Source organism: Camelus dromedarius, chromosome 25, assembly GCF_036321535.1.
Source record: "Camelus dromedarius isolate mCamDro1 chromosome 25, mCamDro1.pat, whole genome shotgun sequence".
Classification (NCBI taxonomy): Eukaryota; Metazoa; Chordata; class Mammalia; order Artiodactyla; family Camelidae; genus Camelus; species Camelus dromedarius.
In genome coordinates, this window is record NC_087460.1 from 13,952,234 (window position 1) to 13,972,595 (window position 20,362).

The window sequence follows — 20,362 nt, forward strand, 5'->3', positions numbered from 1 at the left end:
CTTCACCAGCAATTACTGTCTGTATTTTGGATATTAGCCATTCTATTAGGCATGTAGTGGTATCTCATTGTTGTTTTAAGTCGCAATTACCTAATGACATGATGTTGAACATGTCTTCACAAACTTGTTTGAAGTCTTTATATCTTCTTGATAAGGTGGCTCTTCTGGTCCTTTGCCCATTTTTAAATCGCTCATTTTCTTTAAAGAGTTATTTGCATATTTGGGTACAAGCCTTTTATCAGATATGTGTTATACAAATATCTTCTTCCAGTCTGTGTCTTGACTTTTCATTCTCTTAACACAGAGAAATTTTTCACAGAAGTTTTTAAGTTTAATAAAGTCTGTAAGCAGATAAAATAGGAGGTCCTCAGAGAAAGAAAACCAGGTATGGTTTCTTGATGTAAGAGAAGCCACTTTTAGCCTAAATCATTTTGTGATCTAAGCTTGGCCACAATGTTGCCCTAGAAAAAGTCTCAGTAATTATTGGTCTTAAGGGGACAAAGGAATGCAGGAACAGAGGAAAAGCAGTTAGGAAACAACAGTGCAGGTATAAAACAGAGCCCTAATTCCTCCTCAAGGGATATACATAACATGATACATGTCTTTGAGTTGTCCTGCAGGAACTAAGGCCCCCCTCCCAGGTGGAGTATGCTAACAACATGCTAAGACCTCAAACTAGTCAGAACCTGAGGAATGAAGATGTTGACCTTTTCTGACCTTCATGACTTCACTCAACTAAAGCTTGGACTCTGTTGATCTTTGCCCCAATTTGATGATGAATTCTCGGCTCAAGCCCCTTCATGAATAGGCATATACCTTTAGCTTAAAACTTCTCCAATTTTGCTGTTCGAGGAGACACTGCTTTGAGAAAGATCTCCAGTGTTCTCCTTACTTGCTGCAAGTAATAAATCCTTCTCCAACTCTTTGCCTTGGCTGTGCCTTTTGTCTTGACACCAACCAAAGAGTAAACTCAGTTTTTGGTAACAGCAGGATCAAAAAATTTTCCCAAATAGCAATTGTTCCAGTACCATTTATTGACTAGCCCATCATTTCCTCACTAACTTTTAATACCATTTTTGTCTTAGTCAAAGATCTCATATATTTGTAAGTCTCTTTCTGGAATCTTTATTATGTTCTACTGATCTATTTGCCCATTCCTAAACTGTTTATATAATAAATCTTGGTAGGATGGGTTCTCTCAACTTATTCTCCAAATCTGCCTCCCCCAGAAAGAATTATAGCAGTTTTTTTTTGATCTTAAGTTTTGGTATGAATTTTAATGTCAACAAGTTCTGTGAAAAAACCCAGTTGAGATTTAATTGTAATTGCACTATACTTACTGATTAGTTCAGTGAAAACAGATCCTTATAATAACTATCTTTTCTTATTTTTGAATATGGTTCATTTCTCCATTAATATAATTTCACCTATAAAGGTCTTACACATCTTTCATTAGTTTTATTCTTAGGTACATAATAGTTTTTTTTTTTTCAATTAATATACACTTCTTTAAAATTATGGACCTGTGCATTTCCCAAAGTAATTTTTGTAATCTGTTCTTAAATCATTTTACAACTCAAAACATAGTTTCAAAATTCTTAAAATGCCAACTGTTTAATAAAAAATACAAATTATTCAAAAATAAGAGATACTACCTAAAATGTGAAATTTAGTATACTGCTTATTTCTCCCCAAATTGGAAGGCATGCATAATTTACTGTTTCTTGTAGTATATGATTTAAAACTGAAAAGACTCAGTCTGGAAAATGTTGAATCAACTTTCTTGCCGTCTATAAAACTATTTTCTTCTCCTTTCCAGTTTAAGTTCACCTTTATTGGTAGTGAGCTGCTTATTTTGCGATTTGATTTACAAAGGTAAGTAGGTTCTTTCTGAACAATCAGAATGTAAACTGATGCTAATGAGGTAATTAAACATTTTGAATGCAAATTAACCTGAGTCCAGTTACTGATTTAATTTACCACTAACAAAACGTTTTCACCATTTACCAAGCGCTGCAGGGAAGAAAGGTTGAGGTTAGATCTCAACCCATCTTCCTGAATCATAAGGAAAATTAAGAGGTCTCAGTAAATCACTTGTGGATTACCCAGTTTCGTAGTCCCCTAGCAGGGCAAATAGCTGCTGCATGGCAGTGAGACTAATGTACGAAGGTAGCCGTTTTAAGGTCTACTCAGGGATACCCTGAAATAGGCATGAAGCTGCTCTAGCGCTAAGCCCCCAAACTACTTCCTTTTCATCTTCTGCCCAGACTATAACCTGTTTTTCCCGACTCTGTATAATTCCAGTATGGTCAAACATCTGACCTTAAAAATAAATGTTTAAGTGCCCAAATATCTTAACTGTCCCAAAAAATCTGCTGACGGGAATTTAGTTGCCAACCCACCCAACCATATGGTCCCCAGTACACAGCAGCACCGGGATGAAGGCGACCCAGTTAACCAGCTTGCCCAGCCCCAGGCCAAATTCAGAGGCTGATCCCAAGGTTAGTTTAGGACGTGTCCCTTGCTTTCCAGACAAACTCAGCCCTACTTCAAACCCAGACCCCGAAACCCTCCTGATCAGGTGAGCTAAAGCTGCAATGCCTTTCGTTCGGGTCTAGGCAGGGCTCTGGCTCATTCCGGAGGGGGAGCCCCGCGTTTTTCAGACTAGCAGCGGGCACAGCATCCTCCGTAACGGCCGGGTAGCGAGCTCGGCGCACCAGGCCCGTCACGCCCGGGGCTAGAAAGTCGGCCTTGGCCCCTGACGCAGCGGAGGCCCCGCCCCGCGCGTGACGCCAGCGTCAGGCCAGTCCCGGCATGCTCCGCGCCCGCCGGCGGCCGAGCGCAGAGGAGAGGAATTTTCCTCGTGAGCAGCCCAGGCTCAGTTCAGCCGCTGTCCAGACGTGGGTCGGCGCGACTGCCGCCTCCAGCCGTTCCCCTACCGCTCGCCCGTCCGCCTGAACGCCCCCAGCCCTCCCGCGAGGGCGCCCCGGGACGGAAGGATCCAGCAGCCTGTCGGCGCCCGCCGTTCTCGTGGTCGCCGTCGCCGTCGTCGTTGTGATAGTCTCTGCCGTCGTCTGGGCCATGGCCAATTACATCCACGTCCCGCCCGGCTCCCCGGAGGTCCCCAAGCTGGACGTCACGGTTCAGGACCAGGAGGAGCAGCGCTGCCGGGAGGGGGCCCTGAGCCTCCTGCAACACCTGCGGCCGCACTGGGACCCTCAGGAGGTGACCCTGCAGGTAACGCCCACACCTCAGCCCCCCAGTCTCTCCCGACCTTGACGCGGCCCTGGGGGTGCTCACCGTCCCATCTCGTCCGCCGTGGCCCGGGAGGACCCACGGGAGCGTCTTCTGCCTCCGTTCTTTGGGGAGTGACCCTGTATTTCCTTCATCACATCTAGGAAGGTCACTCCCCCTTCCTTCACATTTGCTTACTGAGGTTGTCCTGGGGGCCGATTTTCTCTTTCCCGAAGGGGCTACATTAGTGACGCACCGATTCCACCTTGGGAAGGTTCCTGTTGATAGTTGCCCCTCCTCCCCCTCCCCTCTCCCTTCCAATTGCTAAACGGACCTTTTCCACTCCCCTTGCAAGGGGGTCCTCGCCCATAGGCCCAAGTCACCATCTCCTCCCCTTTCACAAATAATGCAGTAATTAATCCTCTCTGATCTTTTCCTTCCCCTCCCATCCCCTCCCCCGTTGGTGCACTCCCACTGATGCTCACCCTGCGTTTTATCTTCTCAAATCCTGGGATTGGCGAGAACACTTGATTCCAAAGTAACGACCATGGTCATCGTGCGTTACTCGAGTGGGTTCTTAGGTAGCCCCACACAAATTATTTTACTTATATCGGTATTTCTGAAAAATTTTAAGTCATGTTGGTAAAACCAGCAGTATCTGGTGTTAGAATGATCAGTGGCTTCTGAATATTTCTTTTTCTTGAGCCACAGATAGACAAAAATTAGTGGGGGGAGTCCTTAAGAACATAGGCGTTTTCCAATAGCTTATTTCTAATAAGTGACGATTTAGTATACATGAAATTTATTTTGAATACTGATTTGTTTTTAACTTTCGGAGTTTCAGTTACTGTAGACAAAAATGAACCTCCTTTTCCCTTGCAAACACAGAGTAATTTCAAAGGCTGGCATATTTGAGGTTTGTTTCAAATCTGAGCAATAATGTAAGAATATTTCACTTGAAGTAGCCAAGTTATCTGCCTTGTTTGCTGACTGATTAATTTAAACATTGTTAATTGACTTAACAGTGTATCAGATTCTTTGCTAAAGTAGTCACCTATACAAAAATGAATAAAACATGAGCAGTGCCCCAGGGCCCAGAACAGTTCCTGACACTTCAAGCTTTCTTGAATATTGGCTTCAGTTCTTACCACCTAGAAGAGTTTTGAGCAGATTAAAAGGACCCGTATGTTTTGGAAAAAAGTTGTTCAACAAAAATTTTGAAAATTGAAGGAAGTGTTTGTTAGCCAAGTATATAAGACATAGTGAATCCAAAGTGATTTTCATGTGCAGTTTAAAAAAAATTATTATTTTCTTTAATTAAGGAACATTAGTTTAATTGAAACTTCCAAGTTGAAATTCTAGACTCCTTTAGTTTATTGTTCATTAACTTATTTGTAGTTTATTATAGATTTTTATATTTATTAAAATGATTTATATTCTAGCAGTCATTTGTAAGTTAAACAGATATTAATTAAAGGCATTGCTACTTCCTGGAACACTCTGGTACTGGCAAACCATATTACTTTTTTTTTGTGTGTGGGGGAAGTCACTAAGTCTATTTATTTATTTATTATTAGTTTTTTTTTTTTTTTTTTCAAATGGAGGTACTGGGGATTGAACCCAGGCGCTCGTGCACACTAAGCATGCACTTGAGCTATACCCTCCCCTCTCCCATATTACTTTTAAAGCAGAGACTTTAGAGTTTGAAGCTTTGAAGCCTGGAATTTCAGATGATGCGTATGTTTGTAGAATAGTAGCAAATAGCAATCCAGAGGTACTGAGGGCCAGGTTGTGGGTTAGGTGATCTATATTTTTTATCATTTAATTGCTCAAAAAACAGTTGTAAGTAGGTACTACCTTTTTTTTTTTTTTTGGTGAAACTCAGTGAAGTAAAGCCAGGATATATGTAAAAAAAGGGATAAAATGTGGTAACATTGAACTGTTTTTGATTGTTGGAAAGTACTTGGGGTTGAGTCTTGTCTGATACGTGTGTAGCAGCTTTTGACTTTTAAGACCTTTGGACTCATTATCCAAACTTCTGATATACTTATTTTTAAGTGAAGGTAAATACTACCATTTATTTTGCACTTAGGATGATTGTTATTTAGAAATACAATCCCTTCACGAGCAAGCAAAGCTTTTGGTCTGGAAGCTGGGACAACTACTAAGCTTAATTGATGATTATTCATCTCTCAGTTTAGTAGATCTGTCTCTCACATTTCTAGGTCATTATAAACTCTGCTTTTGTGATGATTGATTCAGGATTTCTTTAGTAAATGTCAATGGGAATACTTTCTTTTGAGCTTTGCTTTTATTTCCTTTGAGGTATAAAAATATGAAAGTCATATCTCACTTCAGAAGGGGAAGGGATGTACCATACAGTCAACAGATTAAACCAGGTGTCAGTAATATAGCCTATATTTTAAAAAGATTTTTTTTCTAAAATTCTTATGTGATTTAAAATACGCTTTAAACATACCTTAGAGGCTTACTCTAGTAATAACTTATTTTACCTGGCACTCATTCCTGCCAGCTGAATTATTCAGAGCAAATTGGAAAATCCAGAAGCAAGCAAAAAAGACGTAAGTGCATTCAAAATGAGAGCGGGCCCAGTCTTTGCTCAAAACTTATGGACACAGGGAATAATATATCTCATTTTAGATAAGGTCTTAACAAGCTTAATTTTTTTCCCCTATCTAGATGAGAATAAAGGAATACGATATGAAAGGAGTGGTTAGCTTTGCGGAGCGTAGCATCTGAGGATAGGCAGAGCAGATCTAAAGCAATACCAGTCGCAATGTTTTTTATTTAGCAATGTTTTACTGTTTGTGAAGAAAGCACTTTCACATACGTTTCTCTCAACAATCCTGTGAGCTAGATGAAGACAGTTAATGTGTATTTTATAGTTAATGAAACTGAACTTGTAGTTTGTAGTGCCAAGTGAGAACTCATCTCATGAATTATTGCTCTTTGACTAAGAAAAGTTTATGTTCCTTTATTATGATCAAGACAGAAAAGCCATTTCTGTGCAAGATTAATTTCTTAAAAATTACAGCTTTGGCTCATAGGAAGATTTTCCCTTGGACATAAATTTGCATTACTTTTTCTACATGTGACATTTTAGAAAAGGAATTCACTTAACTTTCTTTTAAGACGGTTAGTATCTAATAGTAAAGTATTTGAGTGGGTGTTAGGCCCTAAGACTACTTGACTACAGCTAAGAGACGTGTGTATGATAATGTCTGAGAGGCTCCCATGTATTTTGATAACATGTGACCAAAAAGTCAGGAGCCTGACGTGCTAGTTCATTTTCAGGTATTGACAGCTGTGTGACTTAGACTGAGCAAACCGCTTCACTTCTCCCTGGGGCCTCAGCATGATGTAGTGGAAAGAGGATGGGTTTTGAATCCTGATTCCAGCCATTTGTCACCTTTGACAAGTTTAAAAATCTCTATAAAGCGGAATTACTATGGAGGGGGAGGAGGGTATACTCAAGTGGTAGAGCGAGCGCATGCTCAGCATGCGTGAGGTCCTGGGTTCAATCCCAGTACTTTCTCTAAAAACAAACAAATAAATGAATAGACCTAATTATACCAGCCCCCAACTAAAAAAATGGAATTGCTGTCTACCTTGGAAAATAGTAGATCAGTAGAGAATAGTAGACTTTAACTACTATACTACTAACAGTAATATAACTACCAGTACTAGTTTTACTACTTTACTATTAATCGTAGAATATCAGGAAAATTCAATGAAATACATAAATTTGTACATAGTATGTTTTAGTACTACATGCCTCCATCTCTCAGCTCCAGCTTCCTCTTGGCTCTCCCCTCACCATTTGTAAGAGGAAAATTGATCTCAAAGAATTCTAAGCTCCTAAAATTTAGTAATCTTAACAGGTGTTTTTTGTACTAGGCATAACTAATTTTCAGCAGCCTTGCTTTGTATGACTAACTATAGCAGAAGGTAGGTGTGGGAGAATGGAGGAGGGAAGGCTTCATACAAGAGACGGTACCTGAACTGAGCTTGGAAGGAAAGATAGATGGAATGGGGAAGTATTTCTGGGCAAAGAAAAACTGCTTTCACAAAGCTAGACTATGAGTATCTTGGGCAGAATGGTGTGCGAACAAGAAAAGAAGTAGGAGTGATTTTCAGAAAAGTGATTGGTTAGGTATGAAGGTTCTACACCTCATTAAAGAGGTGGTATTTTATTATCTAGGACACAATGGGAAGCTGTTGAATGTTTTTAAGCAAGTAAGTTATATCATGTATTTTTTAGAGATGGGCAGGTTACAATGTAGGCAGCATCTATTGAAGGGAATGTTTTGAATTGGAGAATAAGTGATCCCTTGGGAAGGACATTGGTTTTAACACTGGCAGTTACCACCTACTGAGGATGCTAAATCCGTATATGGGTTAAAACCACTACAGTTTAAAAAGGTGACTTAGAATAAGATGTGATAGGATAGATTAGAGAGCATTGCAAGTAATAAGATAAGCATTATCTTGTGAAGCTTGTTTTAGTTTTATATAAAAGTATGTATGTACTGAATTAGATGATAAATATATTTTTCTGTATATTGCATTAAAAACATTTGTGAAAGACAACCTAGGAGAGACTGTTGGTACAGAAAAGAGATGCTGGGATCCAAATTAGGACAGTGGCCTTGAAGATGGAAATAAGGTATAGATTTGACATTTCAGAAAAATAAATGTGCAGGACTTGTTAATTGCTTGCCGGTGAGGGAGAAAGCGGGCAGCTTAAGGGTTTGTGTGTGTCTGTGGGTGACAAAGATAGGAAAGTAATAAAAGAACTACATTTAAGGAATCAGGTTATATTTCTCATGATTTTGTCTTAATAGGAATTACTTTAGTTAACAGATGGGCTATAAATAGATAAATTTCTATCACCCTTTTAAAAATTGTGAGATACAACAAACATATAGAAAAATGCATGAAACATTAATTATTGTGGAACAAATACCTTTGTAACCCCAGCCCAGGAAAAGAAAGAAGATATTACCAGCAACCCAGAAAATCTCCCATTTCACTTCCTTCTCCTAACTTCTCTCTGCATCTACCGGTAATCACAATAGCAGTTAAAAAAAAAAAATTAAGTTAACAAAACAGGATATTTTGAATTAGTCACTTTTTCCAGTATTCTGAGAAAATAATACACTAAATACTGTGTCAGTACTCTGGGAAAATAATATAGTAAGTGTGTGAAGTTTTTGATAAGGGGCTATATATGGACACGAAGTAACTTAGTTTTATTGAAAAGATGTACCAACCACAATGTTAAACCTTTGAACAGGAAAAATGACCCCACTTCCTATTCATATTTTATTGAAGAAATCAACTGTTTTATTTTATTACATTCGACTTGTCCCTGAAATATTTTACATAATTGTAATTGACCCGTATGTACAATTTTGTATTCCTTTTTTTATGTAGCCTTTCATAAACATTTTTCCATGTTTGTATGGGATTGACCACAATTTTTGAAAGCTACATATTATTTGGTCATGTTAAACATCGCGTGACTTAATTATTTTTAAAATGAGGTTTTTAAAAATTTCTGAAGAGGGAGTATACAGAAGAAAATTAGAACTCATATTCTATATAAACCTGTTGATTTTGTTTAAAAAACTACAAATGATACATGCCCTTAGTAAAATATTTAAAACATAATCAAGGCTGTAAAATGAAGGGTAGAAAGTCCAACTCCCTCAACACCAAGTGATTCTCCCCGAATGTAATTTTGTGAACAGTTTCTTTTGAACTTATAAAAAATTATCAAATTATAGATTTACTAGCATACATTGTCTACCTGTGTTTATAAATATAGTAAATATAACTATATTCTTTTTTGTATACATAATTAATTTTATTCTATGATTTCATCATGAGTTATTTCGTTGTTTTGTGTTACAATTTATGTAGTTATCTACAAACTTGTGAAGAGCTTAATGTGTGTCAGGCACTGTTGTAAGCGCTTCTGTGTGTATGAACTCATTAATCCTCGTAAGAATCTATAAAGTAGATTCTGATATGCTGATACTAAACATGAGTTTAGTGAATGAAGCTCATACAGGTTAAGTGGCCTGCCTGAGGTTACAGATACATAGCTAGAATTTAAACTTAGGTTGTCTTGCTCTGTAGCTCATCTGCTGAATAGTACTGTCTTAAATACTTGACAAACTGAAAAGGAGATCCATGAGATTTGTACTAGTTTTTTCCCCTCCTTTGAGGTGGAATTTTATTTTTCTAGCATATACCTAATACAGTACACATATCTAGTATGTGCCTATTATATTTTAATTGTAGGTTTTGGAAAGTTCAGCACATTCAATTACTTGCTGGTTTATATATGTGGTGGAAACTACCAAGAGCAAAAAGCATCATCCATACATCTTTAAAGTCGGAAATCTCTGTCAAGAGATCACCAGGAACATACCAATAGCTGAACAAATTGGGTTTATTACTCCCTGCAGTTAAGGAAGATTTATTCCATAGGGAGTGGTTTGACTCTCAGTGAGTGAGTGTTAGAAAGGACTTACAGGGTTTGGATTTGTCTGGTGATTTGGAAGAGGGTTCAAGGAAGCGAGGCTTTCCTCTGGATTGGGTGCTGTCAGGAAGGGAGGAGGGCAAGTCTATGACCGTGAGTAGTTTATCTTACCTAGAAGACTGGAGGAGTGAAGCAGGTCAAAGCTGCGACTGGAAGAGGAGTAGGAGTCTCTCATATTAGCCAGAATAGGGTGATGTCTGGTCATTTTTGTGGTTTGGAAAATTGTCGTAGTTTTGTCTATGTTCAGACATGATTACAGAGTGGTTTTGTTTTTGTCTTGATCCATTATGACCACAGAATGGCCTCCTCTGTTGTTGGTGTTTTGTGAAATTGCTTATGTTCAACAGAATCTCAAGGCCTTGCTGTGTGTGTCAGGTCAGTTCCTAGCTATTGGGCTCCTTTTGTTTCTCTCACGAGCTTAATTTTTTACACATGTAAACTAGATTCATTGCAGGAAAAAAAAGTAAGAAAACATACAGTAGCCGAAAGAAAGAAATTTAAACTACTTAAGAGAGAAACAAGAAAGCAAGAAATAAGATTTAAACTACCTAATATTTTTATTGGATATCTTTGCAGACATTTTAATTCATATTTATAGATAAAATATTTTTATAGATGAAGTTACATTATTCGTATATTTAGTTTTTCATCCCAGGGATTTATTGTTACTATCATTTCATTGCAAATACGTGACTGTGCAATAAAATATGTTAGTGTTATTGGAGTTGTGATCCTATGTCATTATTATAAATGTCTATACAGTGTTTAGTGATCTTATCCAGTAATATTATCCATTTCTAGTCCTTTTAAGTGCATATGTCTTTATGTGTATGTTTCTGTATGTACACATAAATGTACATTATAGCATGCACAATTAAGGAAATTTATTATTATAGGCAAGAGTGAGAGAATGCATTTGTTATAAGCTAGGTCAAGATGACATTAATATTCTACATGAATTCTAGTGTTTAAGTCCCTACTATTTGTTATGAGGGTATATAAAACATAGATTATGAGTCCTGGCATTTGAGGAGTATAGAGTGTCATTCATTATAAGCAGTTCAGAATGTTAGTTTCTTAAACTTTGTTACAGTAATTGAAATATTTTATCCCTACATGACATCTGAAGAAGTTACAGAAAAACATGTGTGAATTGATATGGCATTTTAGTAAGAAATAACATGCTTTTACAGGACAGTAGCCATTGCTTTTTCTTTCTTTTTAAAAATGTTGCTCCTTTTATGTCTGATTACAGTCTTAAAAGACACTCACTGTAGACATGGTGGAAAAACAGGAAGAAAATTAAAATGACCTGTATTCCCATTAGCCAGAGATAATACTAATGTTATATGATGTTTGATATATATATGTAGACAGAGTAGATAAACAAGGTCCTAGTGTACAGCACAGGAAACTGTATTCAATGGCTTGTAGCAACCTGTAATGAAAAGGTATATATACCTGTATATGTATAACTAAATCACTATGCTGTACACCAGAAACTAATACAACACTGTAAATCAAAAATTAAAATTAAAAAATGTTTAGAAAAAGAAATAGCGTGCTCTTCAGCGTAGATCTTAATAAAATGATGATTGGAATTGAGTTTTAAGTGCATATGCTTCTTGCCAATGTCTTCCTACATATAATCTTTTTGAAATCTAGGCGGAAAGCAATGTTTGTATGTTTCTGCATATATGAAAAACAGATACTCAAAATAAGTTTTTTCACATTAGCTCATAAAATTTATCTGTATTAGGTGAATAAGGGTAACAGTCAAATCTGTATATAATAAAAAATATAAAAATTTGTTAGAGTTACATTAACTTTAGTAAATACTTTCTTTCAAATTTTACCTGAAGATCTAATCTGAAGCCTTTTCAGATGTCATTACAACAATCTTGTGAAAATAAAAATATTTACCCTCTTTCTCAAGCATTAGTTAAATGTGTTTACGGTTATAACTTACCCTCTGTGCACTATTCCTGGTCTTTCCTAGTTGTCTTGGGAAAAATGTCCTTAACTCTTGGTTTCACTTTTACCTCTTATCCCTTTATTCCACCTGAGAGCCTCCAAAAGCTCTGAATTATAATTGAGTAAATAGGAAGTTAGTTTTAGCGTCAAACTAGTGTAGAGGAAAACAAAAGTTGCACTTTTTGAATAGAGTTAGAGAATTAATATTACTAATGATCTGTTTGTATTTTAGTATGTAATTTGTACTCAAATCTAAAAAAGGACTTTAAGTACTTGACTTAAAGCTCTTGAAAAGTCCCCAAACTGTCTTTTAGAAAATATCAGAGAAATCTTTAGCTACTTCTCTGTGTTCCTCGAATTAAGGTTGTTCTTTTATTAGCTGTAGTTTTCAATTTTAAATTATAACCTGAATATTTAAAACAATGTCTAATGCGTATTACGTTAAGTAATCTTTGAAAATAACATTTAAAATATAGTTTTTTATAAATTGGAGATTTACTGTAAGTTATAGTACATTATATGTATGTATTTAAAATTGTGAACGTTATTAAGGACTTTATGTCACATACTGTGCTAGCAAGAAAGCCATTTTCCCTATCTTCAGAGACTTTCTAATCTATTAGACATAGGAGGGAGAGAGTGTGTATTGTACACACACACACACACACACACACACACACACACACGCCTACACATTTGTAATGATTCTGGTACAAAGCAGTGAGATACAATAGGTTTTTTAAAAAAATTTTCTTCCAGCTTTACTGAGACATACAGCACTGTATACTTTTTTTTTTTTTTTTTGGTGGAGGGGGGAGATAATTAGGTTGTATTTATTTATTTAGCTATTTTAATGGAGGTATTGGGGATTTAACCCAGGGCCTCGTGCTTGCTAGGCACACTCTTTATTACTGAGCTGTACCCTCCCTAGATTGTATAGAAATACTGGAGATGGAATAATTAATACTTTTAGATCAAAAAAGACAAAATGTTGTAGGAATTAAGGGTAATATATTAAACAGTAGCATTCCTTTTTGTTTAAATCGAGAATTAAAATAATAGCTATGTTAGGCAAAAGTATTTAAAAGTTGTGTTAAAAAGTAGGTATTTTCATTCATCTAGTATTTAATTATTTTTAGCTTATCTCCTATTCCTTAAAAGTAAATAATTGTTTTTTCCCCATCTCTCTCTCTTTTTTTGGACAGCTTTTCACAGATGGAATCACAAATAAACTTATTGGCTGTTATGTGGGTAATACAATGGAGGATGTAGTCCTGGTGCGAATTTATGGCAATAAGACTGAACTATTGGTCGATCGAGATGAGGAAGTGAAGAGTTTCCGAGTGTTGCAGGCTCATGGCTGTGCACCACAGCTCTACTGTACCTTCAATAACGGACTGTGTTATGAATTTATACAGGGAGAGGCACTGGATCCAAAGCATGTCTGTAACCCTGCCATTTTCAGGTATATTTCTTTTTCTTAATAATTTTTCCTTTTGAAAAATGAGAGTATTAAGTGCACTAAGGAAATATTTTTCAAAACTGCCTTTTCTTCCTTTGAGCAGCTGTTTGGTTAACTTAGAAACTTCCTTTAGTTTGGGGTTTGTTTTGTCTTGTTTTTGCTAAAGAAGAAACATTCCATCTGCCATTCTTATAGCTAACTCTTTGCAAAAGAAAGGACTGTGAGCAGTGTTACCTGAGCCTGCTGCAGAGCGTCAAGGCTTCCCCTTCATTTTTTAAAGCAGTGCTTGAGTTAAAGCATTACATATTTCTTATTACTAAGTTTTGTTACTCAGCTGCTCATAGTTTGAGTTCTTGCTTATTAAGATTCTTTTCATTCTTTTAATGCTTCTTTGTTACTCTTTAAACTTTTAATTATTTAATTCAGAATACTATGTTTTCTGTAGAATAATGTCTTGCATATGCTTGATCATTTTTCTAAAATTGCTATCTTTTAAAACTCTCTTTCTGCTCTTGAAAACTTGTAAATGGGCTTGATTTGAAAACAACAAGTTCATTTGTAGTTTAAAAGTTCTCAATGATTTTGGTCTCAAGACCCTTTTACAACTCTAAAAGATTATTGAGGACCCAAAGAGCTTTTGTTTATATGAGTTATATTTATCAATATATACCATGTTAGATATTAAGGCAGATTTTTTATAATAAAAGATTATCAAGTGCATATTTTTTTAGCTGTTAGTGTGATGACATCATCACAGCAGTTCATGTAGCTTCTCAGAACTACACCGTATACTCATTAGAAAATGAGAGTGAAAAAAGTGAGTAATAGTTTATGAAAATAGTTTTAACCTCATAAACCTCCTGAAAGGGACTAGGGTCTAGGGATCCTAGATTACATTTTGATACTTGCTGAGTTAACGCACTGGTAAAAACAGAATGGACTGGTATCATTTATTTATTTTAAACCTGTTTCAAATCGTATTTTAAGGTATTTTGGCATAGGAATCTACTTAAATCCTAGTTTTTAGCTGTCAGATATGGTCTCTTCTCTTACATGAGTGTGCTGTTTAGAATATGTTGAAGGATCCTGATTAATTTATGTTTGTTCTTTTGTGTTAGAATTTTTTTGTAGTCTTCAAGTTTGCATGTAAGTTATTTATTTATAAACCCTCAATCTTGTTCATTGTGGTTGAGAAATATCTATGTAACAGGATTAAAAATGAATAGATGCATAAATTACACCAAAGGAAAAGCTGGAATTAGATTCAATTACAAAAAAAATATATTCCATGATATTGTTAGAGAAGGGACATACGAGCTTCCTAGTAACTAAAGCAGGGAGGAAAATACTAGTTTTAAGAGTCAATGTCCAGAAGATTTAAGAAAAAAGTTGTTTAAGACTAATACTGTTTTCACTGGTGTAGCAGTCTTAGCTGACTTTATAAAAACCACGTTTTCATACATTCTACTTTGATATTCTTAAGCTCTCTTTAATATACTGAATTTAAGCTTTCAGTTGAACTGCTGGCAATGGTACTGTCTGCTGCTCAGAAGTTCATATTCATGAGGTTTTCAACTCATTTTACTATTACATGATGGAAACTGGATGTCTGGAGCAGTTTTTTCTCTTTCAGTGATGTTGGGAAGTTGTGGGATCAGGAGCCATGTGAGATTCTGTTTTAGGCGGTATAGCTCTGTCCCTAAGAGTACACTGTGGAGCCAGATTGCCTTACTCAGTTTTATGAACTGTGACTTTGGGCATACTACTTAAATGTTTTCTGCCTTTATTTCCTCATCTAAACAATGGGATTAATAATAGTTTCTACCTCCAAGGTTGTTGTAAGGATGTAAAAAGCTTAGAACAGTTCCTGGCACATAATAAACAGTTAGCTTTTATAATTATTGTTTTTCTTAAGACTTTTCACACCATTATCAACTTCTACAGAACTTCTAACAATTTGAACATTAACTGAAGAAAGTTTTAAAATGCTACTTAGGCAAATTATCATGGATATTACCAATCTATTGTCTTTGTTATGCTTTTAGGAACATACCTTGAATTTTAAAATTCAGACAGACTTTTATGCTTTTGAAAACTAGCTATTATGGCATATAGTGTTCCTTGAGGTGGGAAAGCAGCATATGGATGTGGCATAGCAAATATTTATTGCCACTACCCCTCCCTGCACCCCCGCCTCCAGCCCTTGGTTTGTAACAGACAATACTAACCTATTTTGAAATTCTTTCTTCCTGAACCTAGATGAGACCTCAGAATCCTTCAGCTAGACAGTTTTAGGTAATTATTACCCATTGGTTCTCTCTTGTTTTGGTTTTATTTTAACTTCCTTGCAGAGATCATTTTATACTAAAAATTCAGGATTTATTTTTTTCACTAATACTGAATAACAATAGTAATGCATATATTACAGTTCTGTTACTTGGAGAGATAATAAAGTGATGATGGTGGCTAATTCTGATATAGCACTTAATTGGCTGGATACTGTTCTAAACACCTTATGTATATTAATACATTCAACTCATAGCAATCCTAGGGGATAGGTAATATGATCACATTTTAATAGATAAGAAAAGTGAAGTGCAAAGATTTTACGTAATTTGCCTAAGATCACATGACTAGTGAAAGTACAACTCCAAAGAATACTAATGGTGAGTAACTACCTTTCTACTTACTTATTGAGAAAAGAACATAAAATGTAAGGAAAATAGTAAAGCCTTTGTAATACCACTTATAATAATTAACTTGTTATGAAAATTTGTATAAAGTGAATAGACTCAATAAGAAAATAAATGATTTGTTTTCCTATTTATTGATTTCTGATCTTTTTATATAATTAATTATCATTAAGCTCACCACAGAATTGCTGTTCTAACAGGAAAGCTTTTCATAATTGATCTTTTAAAGCTACCTTAAGTGGAGAAATTTAGTCTGTGACAGACAATAACCTTGGGAAAAAATAAGCTAAATAGTATACAGAGGAACAGAAACAGTTTTCAAAGAAGTACAGATAGTTTACTTTGGTATAGTTGGGAAGTTAGGCAATGTTTAACTGTGATAACATTTGAACTGGACTTTAAAGGATGAGGCAGAACATGGAGAAGGCTGAGGGAGATGACAGGTTAAAGACTGAGTTGCATCAAGTTAATGTTTAAGTAGTAATTTGATTTACGGAAATTTATTATGACCTTTCAGATTTTTTACTTGAACTTTTCTGTAGCAGTCAAATATTGCAGAGACCTTAAATTTTTTTTTTTTTTAATTCAAAGGTGTTTGGGAATTTTCTCATCAGATATTTCTCTAAAACTTGCCTCTTGGCTGGGAATCCTGCCTGAGATTTAATTAAAACCAGCCAGCAATAGACATATTGGGAGAAATGTCTATTTCTCCCAATATGTCTCATTTTCCCCAAATATAACTCATTTTAAACATTTAAAATGAGTTATATTGCACACTTATCAAGGAGCATAACCAAAAACACCAACTTCCAGTACTGAGGGTGTTGTAGTGGAACTGGTACACTGAGTTGCAAGTAAAATTGGTAATGTTCTCTTTTGGAAATCGATAGGGCAATATACAGTAACTCATTAAAAAAGCTATATGCTTGTTTCTGTCACAACAGCTCTTACGTTTAGCTATAACTAAGGTATATCAGCACAAGTAAGTGTTTACATAACTATTGAAATGATGATTTTGAATATTGTTTAAAACATGCAAAATGTCTGATGCAGGGCTAAGAGGAAAGAAATCAGCTTAATAGTTGAACTGTGGCTACAATCAGGCAATAATTTGCTTATGTGAAGACTCAAGGGGAGTTTGTAAAAAAAAGAAATAAATTCTGGTAGGAAGGTAGGATTAGGGATTTTTTTCCAGTTTCAAAAAATGCCTATTCTTTTTATAATGCTCTTAATTTTTTAAAAGCTTCCAAAAGGGGGAGCAATTAGTGAGTATTAGTGGGTATTTGAGGAGATTTTCTGAAGCCTTGAGATTTTCAAGCATTTGGCTTTATTGAGTATGGGATTTTAAAGTAGCATTTGCCTTGATTTTAGTGCAGTAAACCTTACTTACTGAGACTAGGTAGAAGGACCAATCTATGATAGTGGAAATCAGAAATCTTTAATTTTTTATTGCCCTTTTGTATATACAAAAACAAATTAATAGTTTATTAAATAATGTTAAGTTACTTTAGTAAAGAGATGTTTTTAAAATAGTTTTTTCCTGTTGTATATAAAATTTACTTCTAGAAGGCAAAGTGCTCTAATCAAGTGTTTTTAAGAACTATATTCTTTTTTAATGACCATTTATTTATTTAATTTTTTTCTTTTTAATTGTGATAAAATAGATATAGCAACATTTACCATCTTAAATCATTTTTAAAGTATACTGTTCCATAATACATTCATGTTGTTGTACAGCTGGTCTCCATAGTTCTTTTCATCTTGCAAAACTAAAATTTTATATGCATTAAACAACAGCTTCCCATTCTCCCCTACCCCTATCCTTGGCAACCATCATTCTGCTTTCTATCTGAATGAATTTGACTCTAGGTACCTTTTGTAAGTGGAATCTTACTTTTGTCTTTTTGTGGCTGGCTTATTTCACTTAGCACAATGTCTTCAAGGTTCATCCATGTTGTAGCATGTGTCAGACAGAATTTCCTTTTTTTAAGGTGGAATAATATTCCATTATATGTATGTACTGTGTTTTGTTTATCCATTAATCCATGGATAGACATTTGGGTTTCTTCTACTTTTTTTTTTTTTTTTCACAATGCTCTTATGAATGTGAGAGTGCAAATATCTTTTTGAGACCCTACTTTCAATTCTTTTGGGTGTATAACCAGAAGTAGAATTGCTAGGTCATACAGTAATTCCATTTTTAATACTTTTAGGAACTGCTATGCTGTTTTCCATAGCGGCGGCACCAATTTACATTCCCACCAATAGTGCACAAGGGTTCTGATTTCTCCAGGTCCTTCCTAACACTTTTTAGTTTCTTTGTTTTTTTGATAGTAGGCATCCTAATTGCAAGAAGGTAACGTCTCATTGTGCTTTTGATTTTTATTTCTCTAATGATGGGTTAGTCATGTTTAGCATCTTTTCTTATGCTTGTTGGTCATTTGTGTCTCTTCTTGGAGGAAATGTCAATTCTAGTCCTTTACCAATTTTCTAGTTGGATTATTTATTTTTTGTTGTTGAGGTATAAGAGTACTTTATATATCCTGGCCATTAACCCCTTATCACATGTATGACTTACAAATACTGTATATGTATATGATTTAAGGAAAGTATTAAGGAACTTCTTTCTTTTACTTGTGGATATCCTGTTTTCCAACACCAAGTTTTGAAAAGACTGTCCTTTGTCTTTGAATGGTCTTGGCATCCTTATTGAAAGTCATTTGATCATAAACTTGAGGGTTTATTTCTGGGCTGTTTGTTCAATTGGTCTATATATCCATCACTGTGCCACTACCACTGTTTTGATAACTATAACTTTGTAGTAAGTTTTGAAATCAGGAAGTGTGAGTCCTCTAACTTTTTCCCCCAGGTTGTTTGAGTTATCTGGGCTTCCTTAAAATTATATTTGAATTTTAGGGTGGATTTTTTTCTATTTATGCAAAAAATGCAGTTGGGATTTTGATAGGAATTATTTTGAATCTGTAGATCATTTTGGGTAATATTGACATCTTAACAATATTATCTTCCAGTCCATGAACATGGGATGTCTTTCTGTTTGTTTCTGTGTTTAATTTTTTTCAGCAGTCTTTTGTTTTAAGTGTAGAAATCTTTCACCTCCTTGGTTAAGTTTATTCCTAAGTATTCTTTTTGATGCTGTTGTAAATGGAATTATTTTCTTAGTTTTCTTTTTGGATTACTTATTGTTAATGTAGAACTACAACTGATGTTATATATTGATTTTGTGTTCTGCCACTTTGTTGAGTTCATTTACTAATAAAAACCATTCATTTTCTTAACAAAGCCATCCTTCACAAATTGCATGTTTTGTTAAAGCCCAATTAACTTTAGATGAATATAGAACTTGTAAATAGGATTTACTTATTTTTTAAATCTGTTAGCAAAGCCTATTTTTAAATATGTAGCTGCTATGCTTGCAATTGAACTATACTTATTTCCATGAGGATATTTGTATAATACATGGATTTTCTTCCTTTCCTTGTTAATTTTGCTGTAGAAAAGATAGACCAACAGTTCTGAGAAATTGACTTGAATTCTAGATTTTGAAAGAAGGCTTATACAAGATATGACTTGTCAGAGAACAAAGACTATTTCAAGTGGATAGTCACTTTGTTTTTCTATAGCAAAGCATTAATTTTGGTACAATTCTTATTATTTGAGATTTTTAAAAAATCCAGGGTAGATTTTAACCTACCTGACAATAAATCTAAAGTGGTAGAATTCTTTGGTAAATTTCTAAATCCTGAGTCTGTTGCCAGGGTAATGTCTCTCATTCATTAAATATCTAGTACCTTTTCTTAGTGCTGAATGCTAAGATAGAATAAGGCATGGTCTTTGCCCCTTGTAGAATAACTTAGTGACAGTATTTATCAAAACTGTTAATAAAGCAGTTTCAACTATTGCTATTATTATTTGCTGCTATTTAGAAAAATTACATAGGAAAATGCTGTGAAACATTTTAAACAACACTGAATATATTTTTGCCATTATGTAAACATGATACTATCATTTAATACTAATTTTGTCCCTTATATAATCAAATTCTGTTTTAACAGTGCACCTATAATAAGGCACATATATCTAATTTACTTTTAAGATATTACATTAGCTCTTAAGTTTTGATACACATTTTTGTAAATATTAATTTTGTTATTGTATGATGATCATTAATATTTTAGTTTGTTTTCCATTTAAGTAGGTATATATCATGTTATATAGAACTGTTTTTAAAATTTCATATAAAATTTTATTGTTTCACCTGTAATTTTAGAAATTTGTTCAAAGAAGAAAATTACATTTGATAATTTTTGATAAATATCAATATCATTTGGAAAATTTTGCCTCTTTCATTCCATAGTTTAATATTTCCATTGTAACTAGTAGGAAATTGGTATGAGATAGGAAGTTAGT

General features: G+C 34.9%; 1 protein-coding gene and 1 long non-coding RNA gene across 2 annotated transcripts in view; both read left to right on the forward strand.

Annotated features, from left to right (window-relative positions):
* LOC135319320 (uncharacterized) overlaps window positions 1–1,924 on the forward strand; it is a 45,257-nt gene extending 43,333 nt beyond the window's left edge. The window contains exon 4 of the long non-coding RNA XR_010377814.1: window positions 1,820–1,924. This is a non-coding gene — a long non-coding RNA (uncharacterized LOC135319320). The remainder of the gene's footprint in view (window positions 1–1,819) is intronic.
* An 846-nt stretch (window positions 1,925–2,770) lies between these two features.
* Window positions 2,771–20,362, forward strand: part of ETNK1 (ethanolamine kinase 1) — a 46,841-nt gene continuing 29,249 nt past the window's right edge. Inside the window, exons 1-2 of the mRNA XM_010992996.3 lie at window positions 2,771–3,237; window positions 12,985–13,244. Of these exons, the coding sequence (XP_010991298.1) occupies window positions 3,082–3,237; window positions 12,985–13,244 (416 nt within the window). The 5' untranslated portion in view covers window positions 2,771–3,081. The remainder of the gene's footprint in view (window positions 3,238–12,984; window positions 13,245–20,362) is intronic.